The sequence below is a fragment of the Heloderma suspectum genome, chromosome 1 (assembly GCF_057233095.1).
Source record: "Heloderma suspectum isolate Gila_16-S chromosome 1, 16-S_ref, whole genome shotgun sequence".
Taxonomy (NCBI): domain Eukaryota; kingdom Metazoa; phylum Chordata; class Lepidosauria; order Squamata; family Helodermatidae; genus Heloderma; species Heloderma suspectum.
In genome coordinates this window covers 30,398,149-30,413,537 of record NC_139458.1, presented here as the reverse complement: position 1 = coordinate 30,413,537, position 15,389 = coordinate 30,398,149, and the positions used below count along the sequence as shown (strand labels likewise).

The 15,389-nt window shown below is 41.8% G+C and overlaps 1 protein-coding gene across 8 annotated transcripts in view; it reads left to right on the top strand.

Annotated features, from left to right (window-relative positions):
- Window positions 1-15,389, top strand: part of PAPOLA (poly(A) polymerase alpha) — a 59,207-nt gene that overhangs the window by 28,606 nt on the left and 15,212 nt on the right. For all 8 annotated transcript variants that reach the window (XM_084839584.1, XM_084839547.1, XM_084839576.1 and 5 more), the window contains 6 exons: window positions 516-600; window positions 4,916-4,969; window positions 7,645-7,764; window positions 9,692-9,801; window positions 12,189-12,310; window positions 12,862-13,004. In XM_084839584.1, coding sequence (XP_084695710.1) covers window positions 516-600; window positions 4,916-4,969; window positions 7,645-7,764; window positions 9,692-9,801; window positions 12,189-12,310; window positions 12,862-13,004 — 634 coding nt within the window. The remainder of the gene's footprint in view (window positions 1-515; window positions 601-4,915; window positions 4,970-7,644; window positions 7,765-9,691; window positions 9,802-12,188; window positions 12,311-12,861; window positions 13,005-15,389) is intronic.

Below are 15,389 nucleotides of genomic sequence, written 5' to 3'. Positions count from 1 at the left end.
GAAAAGTGCACCCTTGAAAGCAGTAACAAGCTTGTTACCAATGGAGTCCTGCCCAGAAAGGGTGCTGGTGCCAATTTTAGTACCTGAACAAATAAAGTGTTGCATCTTAATCGTTTTAGCTGCTCTTGGCCACAGTACGTACAACTTAGTGTTTAAACAGCCAGTTGTACATCGCCCATATATAGCTTAGTGGTAGATAAACCTGCTTTGATGTATAAGGTCCTGCATTTGGTCCCCATCTCCCATTTATAAGATCTTGGGTAGTGTAGAGAAAGAGGCCTCTGCCTTAAACCTTAGAGAGCTAACTTATTAGAATAAGTCAGTGTTGGTTACAAAGTTCTTCTGATACATCATTAACAAACTTAAATCATGAGTAAACTGTTCCAAAATGCCCTACTTAAAGCAGGAGTTCAGTTGCGTAGCTGTAATATTTCCATTTACATACTCCTTGTATTTTGTAAACTGTTCAAATGAAAAAAAATATGAAAAGGCTGAAATGTGTTTTTATAATTCAGGTCTTGCTATCACAGATGAAATTTTGCTGAGTAAGGCAGAGTGGTCCAAACTTTTTGAAGCTCCAAACTTCTTTCAAAAATACAAGTATGTATTTTATGGCATGACAAGATGCTTTATAAGTATATTACTCTTTAACATTTTCATACTTGCTGGCTAACATGACTAGTACTGTTGCGATAGACAGATAAATGGTGATTTGATACCCACAGTGTTGACCGAATTTTATCTAAGGATGATGGGACATATTAACCATTCCAGTTGGGTAAGAATTAAGATACTTGTGGCTTCTGATCATTTATTAGAAAAATACGTTCTAAAGGTTATCCTTAAGCTCTCTTTTGTAGGAGTTCTGGAGAATTGCCAAATATTTTAAGGGTACCTAATGATACTTCAGGCATTAGTATAATAGGACAGCATGTTGTATTGTGTTTTGGTGAAAGATGTAACGTAATTTATGTTTGAAAACAAGTATCTTACCTTCAGTTAAAATTGGTCTGTTATCCCACTTCAAGCTGAGAGTTAAATATTTTCTGTATTGGGTGGCTATGTATTAATCTAAATACAATGGCTATGCAGCTCCCATTAAAAGAAGACTGATGACCCTGATAATGCGTCTGTGTTTTGTTTCCTCTAACTCTTGCGTTACAAAGGTTAGAATCCTAAACAGATTTTAGAAGGTTCATCCACTTTGTGTCAAAATGGAAAAGAATGCATTTGCATGCCTCTGTTTGATAACCAGCAATACTGAACATGCTTTGCATAACTCATTTTGCCAAAGTGGAAGGGATGCTGAGATGTTTTCCTCATGAAGTAAACTTTCCTACTTTAATACCTCCACAAGTTACAAATGCCATCAGCACCTCATTGGGCATAATTGCTTTTTCATATACTGCACAGAATGCTTATATTTGCAATAGGTTTTCTGACCATAAAACAAAATGTTGAAGTAGTATACATTAATGTTTCTCAGCCTTTGATATTGAAAGCTTGGGTGACTAGGTTACCCAAAACATAATATGAACATTCAATTTGCTGTCTGTTGTGTGGTTCCCGCATATATTGGCATGTATATAGCAATACAGGCTAGTATTCTTAAGGGTGCAATCCTATGCATGTTTAGACAGAAAAAAGTCCTACAACTCCCAGCATGCCCCAGCCAGTTGTAGGACTTCTTTCTTGCTAAATATGTACAGGATTGTACCCTGAGGCAGTAATCCTAGGTATATGTGGAAGACATTGAGTTGAAATCAATGATAATAATTCCATGTGAACATTTTAGAATGTTTGTGCCAGTACTATGCCTTATAACTGATGCATGAAAGATTAGTGTGCATGCATCATTAATATGAATTTCCTTTGTAATAACCAGATTGGGGGGAAAGGAAATAAAGTAGTCTCAGTATGTTTGGGGACTAGAAACTGAAAAGATCTAACTGCCACACTGGTATGATTAGTGTCTGAAAAAGGAAGGTTAATGAAGTAGATGCGAGCTAGATCAAAGGTGACAGAAGTTATTTCTTGATGTCTCTGCATTAAATGATGAAGCCAACAAATTGCAGCTCAGGAAATTGTCGTAAAGTGGCAACATGTTTTTGTAAATACATGTTGTATAAAATTATGTAAATGTTCCCCTGACTCTTGACTGCTTCCAAAGGCCACAGCCACAATCCCGAGAGCTCCTTCAGGTATACCCAGAAGCTTTTGTATGCCCAGTAGCACGCTCTCCCTCTGAACAGCAGCCCTTATATTTTATATTGTTTTACACTGCACCTTGAGGTTTTAATTTGTGTGAACAACCCAGAGAGGTTTGGCTATAGGGCAGTAGAGAAATGTAATAAATAAAGAAATTCCCTTCCAATAAAGGATGAACATCAACGCTTTGATTCAGAAAAGCAATTTTTCCTCGATTGATAAACAACAAGCATCAGGATAGGAATCTAGATGCTAACACACAATCCCTTCAGAGATGTTCTGTGTGAAAACCACTTGGATTAATAATTGCTTAGATAACTCATTCTGTAGGTCCCCCCCCCCCCGTTATGATAAATGTTTGAGACAAATTGTTATAAGAACTTGAAATCCCAGCCTCACAAATGAGTAAATAGTTTGATATCCAACTAGTATTAAATCCAGCTATTAAATCCAGTGTCAAATCAACATGACATTAAAATATTATTTCTATTGGCTGAAACTCAGAGATACTCTAACAGTTTTGCAAACTCTAGATTCCCAGTTTACCTAGATGTACAGATTATTTTGCAGACAGTGTTGTGCATCTGCACATGGAACTGTGTTCTCACAATGCTCTAGAACCCCAGCCAGTGTGCTCCAAATTGATGGCTGCAATCCTGACAATACAACACTAATAATTAAATAGCCATATTTATAAGATTTGTATTTAAAGTTGCAACCATGTGCCATCTTACTCCCCATATTCAGTTCCAAAAAAATCAAACTTCTGTCATATTTTATAACAGTGTACTTAAACTAAACTCAATTCACAGTCATTTTTAAGGTGAAGAATCACCGCAGGGTGACTTTACATCAATATTAATATGTTAAAATGGTCTTCGAAAAGTGCACTTCCCCTGAGATAAGATTGCAAATGATCTCATACTGAGAATGCTGGGAAAAATGAGCACTTGGCTTTTAGCATTTGTCAGAATTTGTTGACTTGCGCCTCTGTATAATGCAAGTTGCATCAAAAAGACTTAATTTGCTCCCTTGCCTAAGAGGGAGAAAGTTGCTTCATCATAGCATCTACCCCCAAAATACGTTGTGTGAATTGGCCCCAAGATGCTAAAATCCCTTCATGGTCTTTAATTTTTTTAAATTAGATTTATATCCCCCTTTTCAACTAGAGTCCTCAAAGTGGCTTACAGTACTTGTAAAATACAACAGGTAGCAAGAACCACACACTCCCCAAACCCAAGCTGCACAAAACAGCTAGCTCTACTGGGGCAGGAACTGGCATCTGATGCTCCTTCCCACAGGGCAGTTGATATGTTAGCCCTGGGGGTGGGGCAGTCCAATTAGAGCAAACAATTTATATATGGGGAAAGTTCAGATACTTAGCAATCCTTTCCCGTTTTCTCTTTTTTATTTTAATTCTAACCTTACGAAGAGCATGGAGTTGTTTAAACACCTACTTGCTTTAAGGTTTAGTTGTCAACTTGTAGATGTTTGCATCTGTTTCCAAGAATGAGCTTACAGGTTTTAGTAAGATTTTGCTAGCTTACATTTATTTATTTTTTGAAAAAATCCAAAGTCTTAATTATTTTACCATTACTACCAGGCCACCATTGGTGAATTGTGTTCCCAATCCTGGGTTTGCCTTGTAATGCTAACGTACAGGCAGCATTTGCAGGGGACAATTGGGCAGGCTGGTGAAACCTAAGCTTTCCTCCTGCTTGTCCCCTACAGATCTCCCCCAGCCATTTTGCAAGACTGTACAGAATATAAGAAATGTATTGAGCTACATTCCTAATAAAGTTCTTAGGGTCATAAATCTTATCAAGTGCTTAATGAAAGAAACACACACACTAGCATTGTATATGCTGGTAGATGGCGGAATCATGGCTTGTTTCTTACACAGTTTAATAATATCACGGGAGCTCCAAGAAACATGTAGAGGTCCTGGGCCCACCAAATACTGCCGCCTTCATTTTAGTAGAAGGCAGCAGATAATTGTGAGCATTTCTTAATACCTGTAGATCTGCAAATTTTTTCATTAAAATGAGTGAAGCTACCCCTTCAAACATAGTTCTGTATGTGCATCAAGGCACATTTGGGGATAGTATATTAAAGATTACAGTGTTACTTGAGTTTTGCAAAGGCTTTGTTCAGCTCATGAATTTAGGTTTCCAGAATTATTCTGAATATTTGCTAGTCTTTCACCATTTGTTGGGGATAGCTCATTTTTAAAAGCAGATTTCAAAATAGAGTCCTGACAAAATACTAAAAACCAGCTTTCTCTGCTTAAAGATAAATTAATGTTCATCCTCTCAATAAAGTTTCTTCAAATGTACGACGTGAAGTGTTAATCTAACCCAGTTCCCCCATGTTACAGTTACATGGCTGGACAGTTTATTTTTCTGCCAGTTCTACTGTGTTAATACTTTTTGGTCTGATGAATGGAAGTCATCAGAATAAGCATTTACCTGTATATACGTTACTATAAGCATTTTAAAAGTTCAACTGAGTATCCGTTGCAATTTAGACAGAAAGAATATTTACTTTCCTTTAACTGTATTTACTTTGCTGAAGCTATGAAGACATTATGAATGCTAAAATAATACCATTACTATACTAAGATTCAGTGAGATGTTGGGAAATATAAAGATTGTCATCCAAATTTTCAGACTCGAGGTAGTATATCATATTGTTTTTATCTTCAAAGGCATTATATTGTACTTCTAGCAAGTGCACCAACAGAAAAACAGCGACTAGAATGGTGAGTACCTGACAGATTTCCCCATGACCTTCTTCTAAGTAGCACTTTAGGATTCATTCAGATGTGAGCCCCATTCCCTATTTTTCACAGATAAATTGTCCGTATTCTAGGCAGGAATCTACAAATGCACTTGCCATGATAACTGCTCCTCCCAGAGCTGGCGAGTATCTTTTCCCTGTTATCTGGGAGCGAATGAGCCAGTAAGGGTGAGGTTCAGGAAGGCCTTGAAGTCTCCAATTGTTGGATCGTTGGCACACGTTCTAAAGTGTTGGGGGTGTAGAAACCTGGGCAAGACCCTTTGAAGGAGTATTTAGGAAGTGGGGCCCACCTTTCTTATCTTTGCTAGTTGGAGCTAACGGGGATTCTAGTGTAGCAGGAAGAAGCATGGTGAGCTGAGTATTTATTTTTTACTCTATGTATACAGTCACTTATAGTTCAGGCTCGCAGTTCAAAGTGCTTGCTCAGTCCAAACTGTGACTGGAAAGTTTTGCAAACCAGAAAAATGTGAGAGTAGGGAAAAGATCCATGTAGGCCAGCAGCCTCCAATGCGGCATTTGCAGGCGGCATGGTGCCCATGGGGACCTACCTTCAGTGGTGCCAACAAAGCTCTCTACTTCCTGCCTCCTTCAAAAAAAAAATTTTTTTTTTAACCTTGAAAATGTTAGGGCACCAGGTACTCCTTCCTGTTCCTGAACCTGCTGCAGATTAGCTGTTTGCCAGGCAGGCAGAGAAACAAAGTGTTGCTTTCTTGCCTCGCCCAGTCTTTCTCCCACACAGACCTTTCCCCTTTGTTCTCTCTCTACCCACTCCCAGTCTATAGCCTCGCTATTTCTCTCCTCCCAATCCCTTTCTTCACTATTTCCTTCCCTTACCTATCCCTAGCCTCCTTCTTTCTCTCCCTTTTTAGCTTCTAGCCTTGCTCTTTCTCTCCCTTCTCCCCCCTTGCCTTGCTATTTCTCCCCCTCCCAGCTTCTAGCCTTGCTCTTTCTCTCCCCTTTCTCCATTTACCTTGCTGTTTCCCCTCCCTCCTAGCCTCTAGTTTCACCATTTCTTCCCCATCTTTTTTGCTTGCTGTTTCTCCCCATCCCAGCCTCTAGCCTTGCTCTTTCTCTCTACCCCTTTACTTTGTATTTCCCCTTCCCAGCCTCTAACCTTACTATTTCTCCACCTACCCACCCTTCTCTTTCACTCACTTTTGACTATCCAGCTCCCGCAGCATGGGAGGCATTTTGTGGTGATGCCCACAGCAGTTTCTCAAATTCTCAAATGTGCCCATGGATCCAAAAAAGGTTGGGGACCCCTGATGCTGCTGCTGGCCATAGCTGGTTATTTCTCTTTCCTTGATGAGGCTTGTAGCGCATACTAGCAGCTTAAAACAATAGAAGAATAGAGCACGCATTTTGAGATGGTAATTAAGATTTTAGCTTGTTATTAGCCAAATGCTCAATGTGTATTTCAGCCTGATCCTATGCATGCTAACTCAGGAGTAAATCACACTGAGTTAAATCTCAGGTAACAAACACCAGTTTACTCCCAGATAAGTGTGCATAGGATTGTAGATTTTAAGATTATGATGAGGATCGAAGTTTGTAGTTAGGATCATATGGGAGTGTTTCAACTAGAATACTGCAGCTTTTTTCCCCTTTTACAGACACGTTTATTCAGTTCTTTTAATAGAAGCCCTATTCTGGGAGCCCTAAATGAAGGCTCTTACATGCCAAAATTTTTGATTTCATAATGAATCAAACCCAGAATATTGCTTTTGGAAATGATGTTGGCAGAGAGTATCAGTGATCAGGCTTGAGTAGATTCTAGCCTACAGAAATGTATGCCACAGAATAATGTGGTCTTTAAAGTGCCAAAAGTCACTAGCCTTTTTGAAAAACTTGCAATTTTCTTCACTCTTGTAACAGTTTTTTCCAACAGGGAATTAAAATAAGCACCTTCCAGTCCCAAATCCCTACTTTTCCCACAATTGGGCTTTTATACCAGCAAATGTAAATGTTTAATATTTGAGCAGTTAGTTTTAAAAACTGTGTAACTTTCTGAGTGAGGGGGAGAGCAGCCTGAAAAATTAGAAAGGGTAAAAGGTTTTCTAAAAAATCACATGTTCATTAATCTATATAAAGTTTGAGGAAGGGGCTTTGATCCAGTAGAGCTGAAGTGGGAGAAGGCATGCGTTACCCATTTCCCCACAGTCATGCCTGTCACCTTCCCCACTGTTTTGGAGGGTCACCCCAGTCTTCCTGACCAAAATTTGAGGGGGCGGAAGGAGGAATTGCCTCCCCCTTTTCCTGCCAAACATGTTTTGTGAGTGCATCTCCATTCATAAGCATTTCTGAATCTAACTGATTGTAAACAAATTATTTCAGTATATATATTCCAATATATATGTACCTTCCATTTTTTGTATGGGTGACATCTAACACTGTGAATGGACGTCCCTGTAAGCACACGCGCACGCCCGCGCCAGATTTGCTCCAGAGTGTTCCCCAAACCTCTGGAGTAGATTTAGGGGGCTGCAGAAGTGAGGGAAAATCCATTCTGCTGTTGGTCAGACACAATTTGATACAACACTATGTTTCCAGTACGGGCTAAATTGGAACTTTTCTCAACTAGGAAATCTGTATTTTCTATTTGCATTATTCAGTATTAATAAGGTCATTTTCATTCAGGGTTGGCTTGGTAGAGTCAAAAATCCGTATTTTGGTTGGAAGCTTGGAGAAGAATGAATTCATTACACTGGCTCATGTAAATCCTCAGTCATTCCCAGCACCCAAGGAAAATCCTGACAAGTAAGGCTCTTCCTCTTAATTAGACTTTTGGAAGAAATTTTATTGAAAGCAGAAAAATGCAAGTTTTTATGTTAGTGCTGTCAGATGTTTGATTCACACTTCTGTTTAATATAGATCCATCATTTGTAAAAGGAATTCAGTTATCCCATGTCATCCTTCAGGAAATTTGGGCAGTAGAGGGACTAATAGTAAACACTTTGAACCATAAAGTATTTGTAAATATCAGCCCAGTTTAACCTGCCACTACTTTATTGCAAATGCTGGGTTGGAACCAGAGGCGGGGGCCTTTTTTGGCCCAGGGGCCGGATTCTGTTTTGGAGAAGTTCTTGGAGGTTGCATTCTAGTTGTGGGTGGTGGGGCCACAGGCAAAAACAGATAGAGGGAGGAAAACCAAATCCCCCCCGCACCGCCAAATTCTGTTGTTACCCATTTATAGTAGGAAGCAGGACAAGGCTCAGACAGAAGCAGGACTCAGTCACTCAGCAACTTCCTCCCCCTGGCCACACTCCCTCTGCCTCACAGGGAAAATGTATTTGGTCAGCAGCTGATCTGAGATAAGTGATTTCCCCATGCCAAGCACTGAGAAAGGGAGCCTTTTTCGGTGTTAAGCAGGGGAAAGGATTTATCTCCAATCAGCTCCTGATTGAAGATGAGAGCTTTCCTCTCTGTGGCCAAGGGGCGGAGCCAGAAGAAGGAGGCACTGGCTCGGATGGGGAACCCCAGCAGACCTTACGAGGCCTGTGGGCTGGAGGTTCTCCATCCCTGTGCTAGCAGAAGAAATTCTTTCAGTTGCACTGTTCCATGAGCGGTTGTGCAAGAGCTAGTAGGAAATGGGTATGCAAGAGATGGTACACCTTGTGGTAGCTCAGATCTTGGGAGATTGTTCAAATGGAAGCACACCTGGATTTTAGTTGTCTTTTCAAATGCAAGGGTATTGTGCAAAGTCCAAAAAAGCCCTTTTGTGCACCACAATTCCCTTCCTCTTATAGAAGGGCACCTCTGGATCACAGCCTGCTGTGCAGTAGATAAAAACAGCAGTGTGTGAGACTATCACAACTCAAAACTGAACCATGGGAAGTGTCAACTGCCATTTATTGTTACTAAAATGCTTACTCTACTCAAACACAGTTTACACAGCCATTCTGAAGACATTTATCCATTTGTGTATTGTACTGTTTTTAAATGGAGTTCTCAAACTTGGGAAGCAGTTGTCAAACGTGGGAACTCAATACCATGGTTGCCAAATAGCCCTTAAAGCAGGGGTGGACAACTTGGGAGGGAGGTGGTCTGGGGGCCACTTTCCACACCCTGGAACCTCCCCCGCCCCCAAGTGGCCCACACTCCTGCTGCATCACTGGATTTGGTGGTTCATGGAGGGGCTATCTTGTGTCCGTGCGGGTTCCTATCAGCACCAAAGCGAGCTTCTTTTCCTAAGGCTAACTGCAGCCAGGGGGTGGGGTGGGGTGTTTCATTGGGATCATGACAGGGGAGGGAAAGGTTGAACCACGTTCACTGTGGTCCAGATGAAAAACACACCCCATGCCTAATATTAAATAAAGCAAACAAACTAGAGGTAGTTGCATGTTGTGCATTTAGAGCGATGTGTAGTTTGGCCCTGGAAGTAGGTCAAGTAGGTTTTAAATCACTTTATATCATATTGAAGAAAAGTTGTCAGTGTCAAGAGTGCAAATCTGATAACTGCATCTATGTTATCAACATTCCAGGTTACTTGTATGACTGTAAGACCATTTATATCTTCATGGCTCTGTTAATTGTTTTGTACTATCCCATGTGAATTTTTCAATGAATGGCCATGCAGAACAGCAGATACAATTATTAGGTGGAAATAGTTGTTTACCAAAAGCTGTATTTCAGAATTGCTGCTATTGTCATTTGTGATAGTGGTTTTCATTTTTATTTTTTCCAGGGAAGAGTTCCGTACAATGTGGGTGATTGGGTTAGTGTTTAAGAAAACTGAGAACTCTGAAAATCTGAGTGTTGATCTTACATATGACATTCAGTCTTTTACTGACACTGGTAAGCTTGACTCATGGAAATTCTACCTCTAAAACTATACTGGCTGAGTAAATGAGTGTTGCTTTGGATCATAGAAATCCTCCTTGGAATTACCAACAACTACTAGCAAAACATTTCCCTTCGTTACAATAATTTTCAATAGATGTTCAGATATTGGGCCAGTTTGCACCATCATGGTCAGCTAAACAAGCCATGGTGGCTTGTTAGGTGCAGTTTGCCTAATCGACTGCCTAGGTGCAGCTTGTCATGTCATCCGAACCCAGACAGAATGGCTTGTTTGAGGGGGAAACAACCCTTAAATAACCCAACAGCCCATGGTCATCATCTGATCCTGTGACCAGCACCGGCAATAGCTGTGGTAGCACAGTTGGACTCATGGTTTACAATGCTGTAGCTACCATGACATGCCAGTTGTCTGTATTCCAGCTGAACATGCAGAATTTTCACTTCACAGTACTCTGCACTTCTTGAGGATTGAAAAACTGTAACTTGTCACGAAGATGCCAAGCAGCTCATGAATAATCTTAGACATTAAGTAGTAGAAATGGTGAATTGAAAAGCAACGAAAGGAGCAATAAATAGGTAAAATACAGAGGGACAGAGTGAGCTTTGGATGACCCCCATTGTTGGATAAACAAAGTTCAGACCTCTCTTAAGGAGATCCCACTTCTGTGGCATTAGGTTTATCACAGCAAAGCAGAATAGGAATTTCCTTTCTTGCTGAAGCCCTTTCTTTCTCTGTTACGGCTCACTAACAATGAAAATCCGTAGTTCCATCTTTAGTATTGCATTGAACTTATGGGAAGGAACAGTGCACAGTGCTTCCGTGACAGAAAGACAACTTATTCTGAATGACAAGAAGAATAGCCATACTTTCATAATGGAGCACTTGTATCTCATCTTGCTATTCCTGCCAACTCCCACAGGAGGTCTCAAAGATTTTTTACAGAAAGAAGTGTTAATATCCAGAGAAGTCCATACACCCTGCATAAAGCTTTTCTCAGCAGCTCTTTATATCCTGTCCTGATTTCCTGATCTTCACGGGCACCTTTTCAGGGGGCAAAAGAGGGGTTCATAAGGGAGCGGGGGAACTGCTTACTCAGGAGAGAGACTGGGAGTTGCCATCCCTCTCCAGTGTGAATGCTCTGCCACTGTGAGGCAGAGAAGAAAAAAGGCACAGAGGAGCAACCACATTGCTGGTAGGAGTGCTGAATTTAAGGAAGCCAGGAAGGAAAAGCTACCTCATGCAGCACTTCTGGGGAATTACTTAGCAGCACTCTGATAACTGCCACTGCTGAGTCTTGCAGTCTTTACTGATTGCTCCAAGATGCCATTTAGTGGTTGCTGATGTGGTGCGGAAGCCAGGTTACCCAGGATGCTTTTTCCTGCCCAGAAGAGGATGCAGGGAAATGCATTCTCGCTACTGCAGCCTCTCCAAACTGGTGCCCTCTAGATGTTTTGGACTTCAGCTCCCATCGGCCCCAACCTGCACGGCCAATGGTCAGGAATGCAAGTCCAAAACAGCTGGAGAGCACCCAGTTGGGGAAGGCTGCCCTATAACTTTGAACTGAGGCTGGCTTGTTCCCTTTCATTGGGGAGGGGGAGCTTATGGCGTGTGCTTAAAACAACTCTCTTTCCTCAGCTGTGATGCAGTGAGGGAACTTTCCTTGTTTTTTCATGAGCTCACCTATGAGCTGCAGCAAAACCCTCTTAACCTGCTAGCCAGGCCAGGTCAGTCTGGGAAGCTGGATGATCCCCTCCTTTAGCACCCTAGCAATTTGATCCTGCCTGTAGGATGCAATACCAGATGTAACAACTGTCGCCCCCTGGCATCTTGGCAGAAACTTCATATTTGAGGCAAAATACTATGAATCTTCACATACCTTTTGAGAAGCTAAGAGAGAAAATATATTTACTTTGGGTTGGATGCAGAGTTGTGCAGTTCTGGTGAAATTGGAGGAAGGAGGTAGGCTAGCAGCTTTTAACTATTTCTCCTTCCTCCTGCAAGCCCTGTGTGTTTCCTGGAAAGCTGCTCCAGAGAGTTAGTGGACCCTTTTGAACAGCGTAGGAGCAAGTGTCAGGGGCTGCAAGGGGAAGGAGGAATTAGGTGAAAATTACAGGTCACCCTTCCTCCATTGGGGAACATCCACTATACTGCCCACAAACTGAAGAAGCACTTCAGTTTGTAGAGAGGGTCAAGTCTGGATCCAACTCTGTATATTAGGATATAATGGTGTGGCATTATCTGTGTTTCTTTGTCTCGGGATTGAAGAAAATACTATGGTTTTTCTTTTCAAAACCAGAATACTCAGGAATGCAAATTTATTTCAGGGCAGGTAATGGCTCCCCCAAATTTTAAACCTCTTCATGTTCTTCTAATTATATAGTTTATAGGCAAGCAATAAACAGCAAGATGTTTGAGATGGATATGAAAATTGCTGCAATGCATGTTAAAAGAAAGCAACTTCACCAACTGCTACCTAGTCACGTGCTTCAAAAAAAGAAGAAGGTAAAGTTAACAATATAAAGTTTATGTACTGTAACATAACTATGTTCTAGTTTAATATCCAGGTTTCTGATGATATTATTACATGTCATGACATATTCTTTCTTCTGTTGATGGCATGCACAGATTCTGTTGAAGTAATTTAATGTCCTTGTCCCCTCTGATATGATTCCTGGATTATCTTTGACTTGTAGTTAACTGCTCCAAATTGATAAAGCATTGCACAACATTTCTGCAATTTAATTTGAACAGTTTGCACGAATTAAAAGGGGGAGTCTTAAAATCTCCAGAAGCATCAAGAGAGAGGCTGGGTTAACATCTGTCGAAGATGGCTTCAGTCTTACACAGCAGTCCTCTGGCTTGTTCTAGCAAGTCTCCAGAACTTATAAGGAGCTAAAGTTGTCTGATAGATAGATAGATAAATAGATAGATAGATAGATCTCAGATAGTATACCCTTTCTAACTAAGTCTGAAGAGAGGCATTTCTCCCAAATAACACTAGATGTTTGCTGCTTGTGAATAACTTCTGTGATTTATTGTCTCATTGGTTGCAGCATTCGACTGAAGGGGTCAGGTTGACAGCGCTGAATGACAGCAGCCTAGACTTATCTATGGATAGTGATAACAGCACATCTGTGCCTTCTCCTACCAGTGCTATGAAGACAAGTCCATTGAACAGTTCTGGAAGCTCTCAGGGGTATGCATCTCCAATGTAAACCTTGATATTGCGAGTACTACCAGATCCAGAAGTCATGCTGGATCTGGTAGTCACCAAAAAATCTTCTGCATTTATAAAACCTGCTGTGGCTGGTTCCCCCAATCACATATTCACCTGTTTATATATTACCATACCTACATGCCATAGCCCTGCTGAACTTGGCAAGTTACCTCATTTCTTCCTTCACACTTGGCTCCTTTGTAGACAGATTACTTAGAAATGGCAGGCATAAGTAAATTGAAGTTATCTTGATTAGACTTGGAAAGAACTGCCACCATCTTTCTATTTAAGACACATGAGAGGAAGCCCACTTTGTATTAAAGCAAAATAATTCATTTTGAATCGAGGTCTAGACCTACCCTGTAAAAGATTATTTGTCTTGCTTGCTGTGCTTGTTCTCAACTGCATGTCAGAGGGCTAAAACAGGACTCAAGTCTGAGTTCTTGAAATTTTCCACAAAGCACTACAAGGAAGATCAAACAAGAGTCATTTGATAGTAAACTTACTAACTTAATCTACTACATTCCTGGTTCTACCTCTTTGAACCTATGCCTTAACTGATTTCGGTGACATAGGCTCCAAAGAAAGTTCTACTAAGGTCAGTTTACACATGAATCCAAGTAAAATGGGTGTAAGAATTTCTAGCTGTCATTGATAGAAAAGATAGACTAATCATAGGTTGGATCTAGCAAAAGCCTCCTGCAAAGCAGATGGAAGGATTCCTTCAGAAAGTGGGAGGCTCTTGATCCAGTGGATTACATGGGAGGAGGTGATGTTTGCCAATTGCCTTGTCCCTCTGCAGTAGGGATGGCGGAGAATTTCTCCATGAATCTCCGGGAGGCCGAATGCCAACGCATTCGGCCCCCCGAAATTGGTGGGGAAATTCTCCGCCGGCCCCCCGCCCCCCCCGGGATGGGCCTTACCTCGTGCGAATGTCCCCCTCGGCGGTGGGTCCCGGTGGCAGTTCGGTGGCGTTTTGGTGGGGGCGGCGGCAGCAGCCGGTCTTCTGACCGGCTGCTGCCACCGCCATTGCAAAATAAAAAAGGAAAGTAAAAAAAAACACAAAAACACACACCCGTGATAGGCTTCATAACGATTTACATAGCCTATCACGGCTAGATTTCCAAAGTCAGCCGTGATAGGCTACATAAATCGTTACGTAGCCTATCATGGGTGTGGGTTGTTTTTTTTTTTTACTTTTTTTTTCGCGGCCGGGTAGACGGGGCGCTCCTCCCCGGCCTGAATTTCGGCCGGGCAAGGCGGGGCGCCTCCCCCCCCTTGCCTGAACTTCGGGGGGAGAAGCGAAGCGCCTCCCCCCCACCGCGAAGCAAGCTGCGGGACCAGGTAAGTCCCTTTCGTCCATCCCTACTCTGCAGTCCCTTGTGTCCCCTGATAATCTGCTCCAGAGTGTTAGGAAACTGTCCAGTGGCATGAGGGGCTGCAGAGGGAGGGAGGAATTGACAAAAATTGCCTTTCTTTCCCCCACCCTATTTCCTGCTAGCAAGAGGGTCCTGAATGGGACTCTACTTGGTCAGACTTCCACCAACAGAATAAAACTCTGGATCCAACCTAATGGGCCCATTCGTACATAATGGCAGTTCGTGGATTAATTAACTCAAGATTTGTTGGGGTGCATGCCACTCCTACTTTGCATCATGAACCTCCAATTGTCCCGACCAGAGGTTGTTTTGTGATGTGTGCATCTGGACACTATAGGTTATTCATGGGTTAAACAACCCACGATTAACCTAATAATTAATCATACGTTAACTGTGGGTTATTTAATCAACAAATAACCCATAGTGTCTGAGTTTGCACATCACGAAGCAACCTCTGGTTGAAAGTTAATTATGCCAAATGGCAGCGGCATGCACAAGGGATGTGACCTGGCATATCATGGGTTAATTAACCCAGGATTTGATTCTGTTACATGCAAGCCAGGTCACCATATGCACAAGGCTATTTGCAGAATTCTTGATGAGGATGCTTGACCAAGTTTATGCTGTATGATGAACTGAAATACATTGACCCAGTTTGCACAGTGACTGTGGCTTAAACAACAGGCCACGTGTTATTTCAGGGTTGTTTTCCCCTCAGACAAGCCATGCTACCCGGGTTCAGATGAAAGGACAAGCTGCGCCTGGGCGGATAATTAGGCAAATGGTGCCAGGCTCACACTGCAGCTTAAACAAGTCACTGTGCCTTGTTTAAGCCACAGTGATCATGTGAACTAGGCCATTGTATGGGGCTATTCGCACAGCCTGACAGCCCACAGTGGATTGTTTTACCCAAGGTGAGGCTTCAGTGTGTGCAGGGTGCATGTGGCCACCATTTTGAATATGCAGTCCCCACTCAAAGATTGTC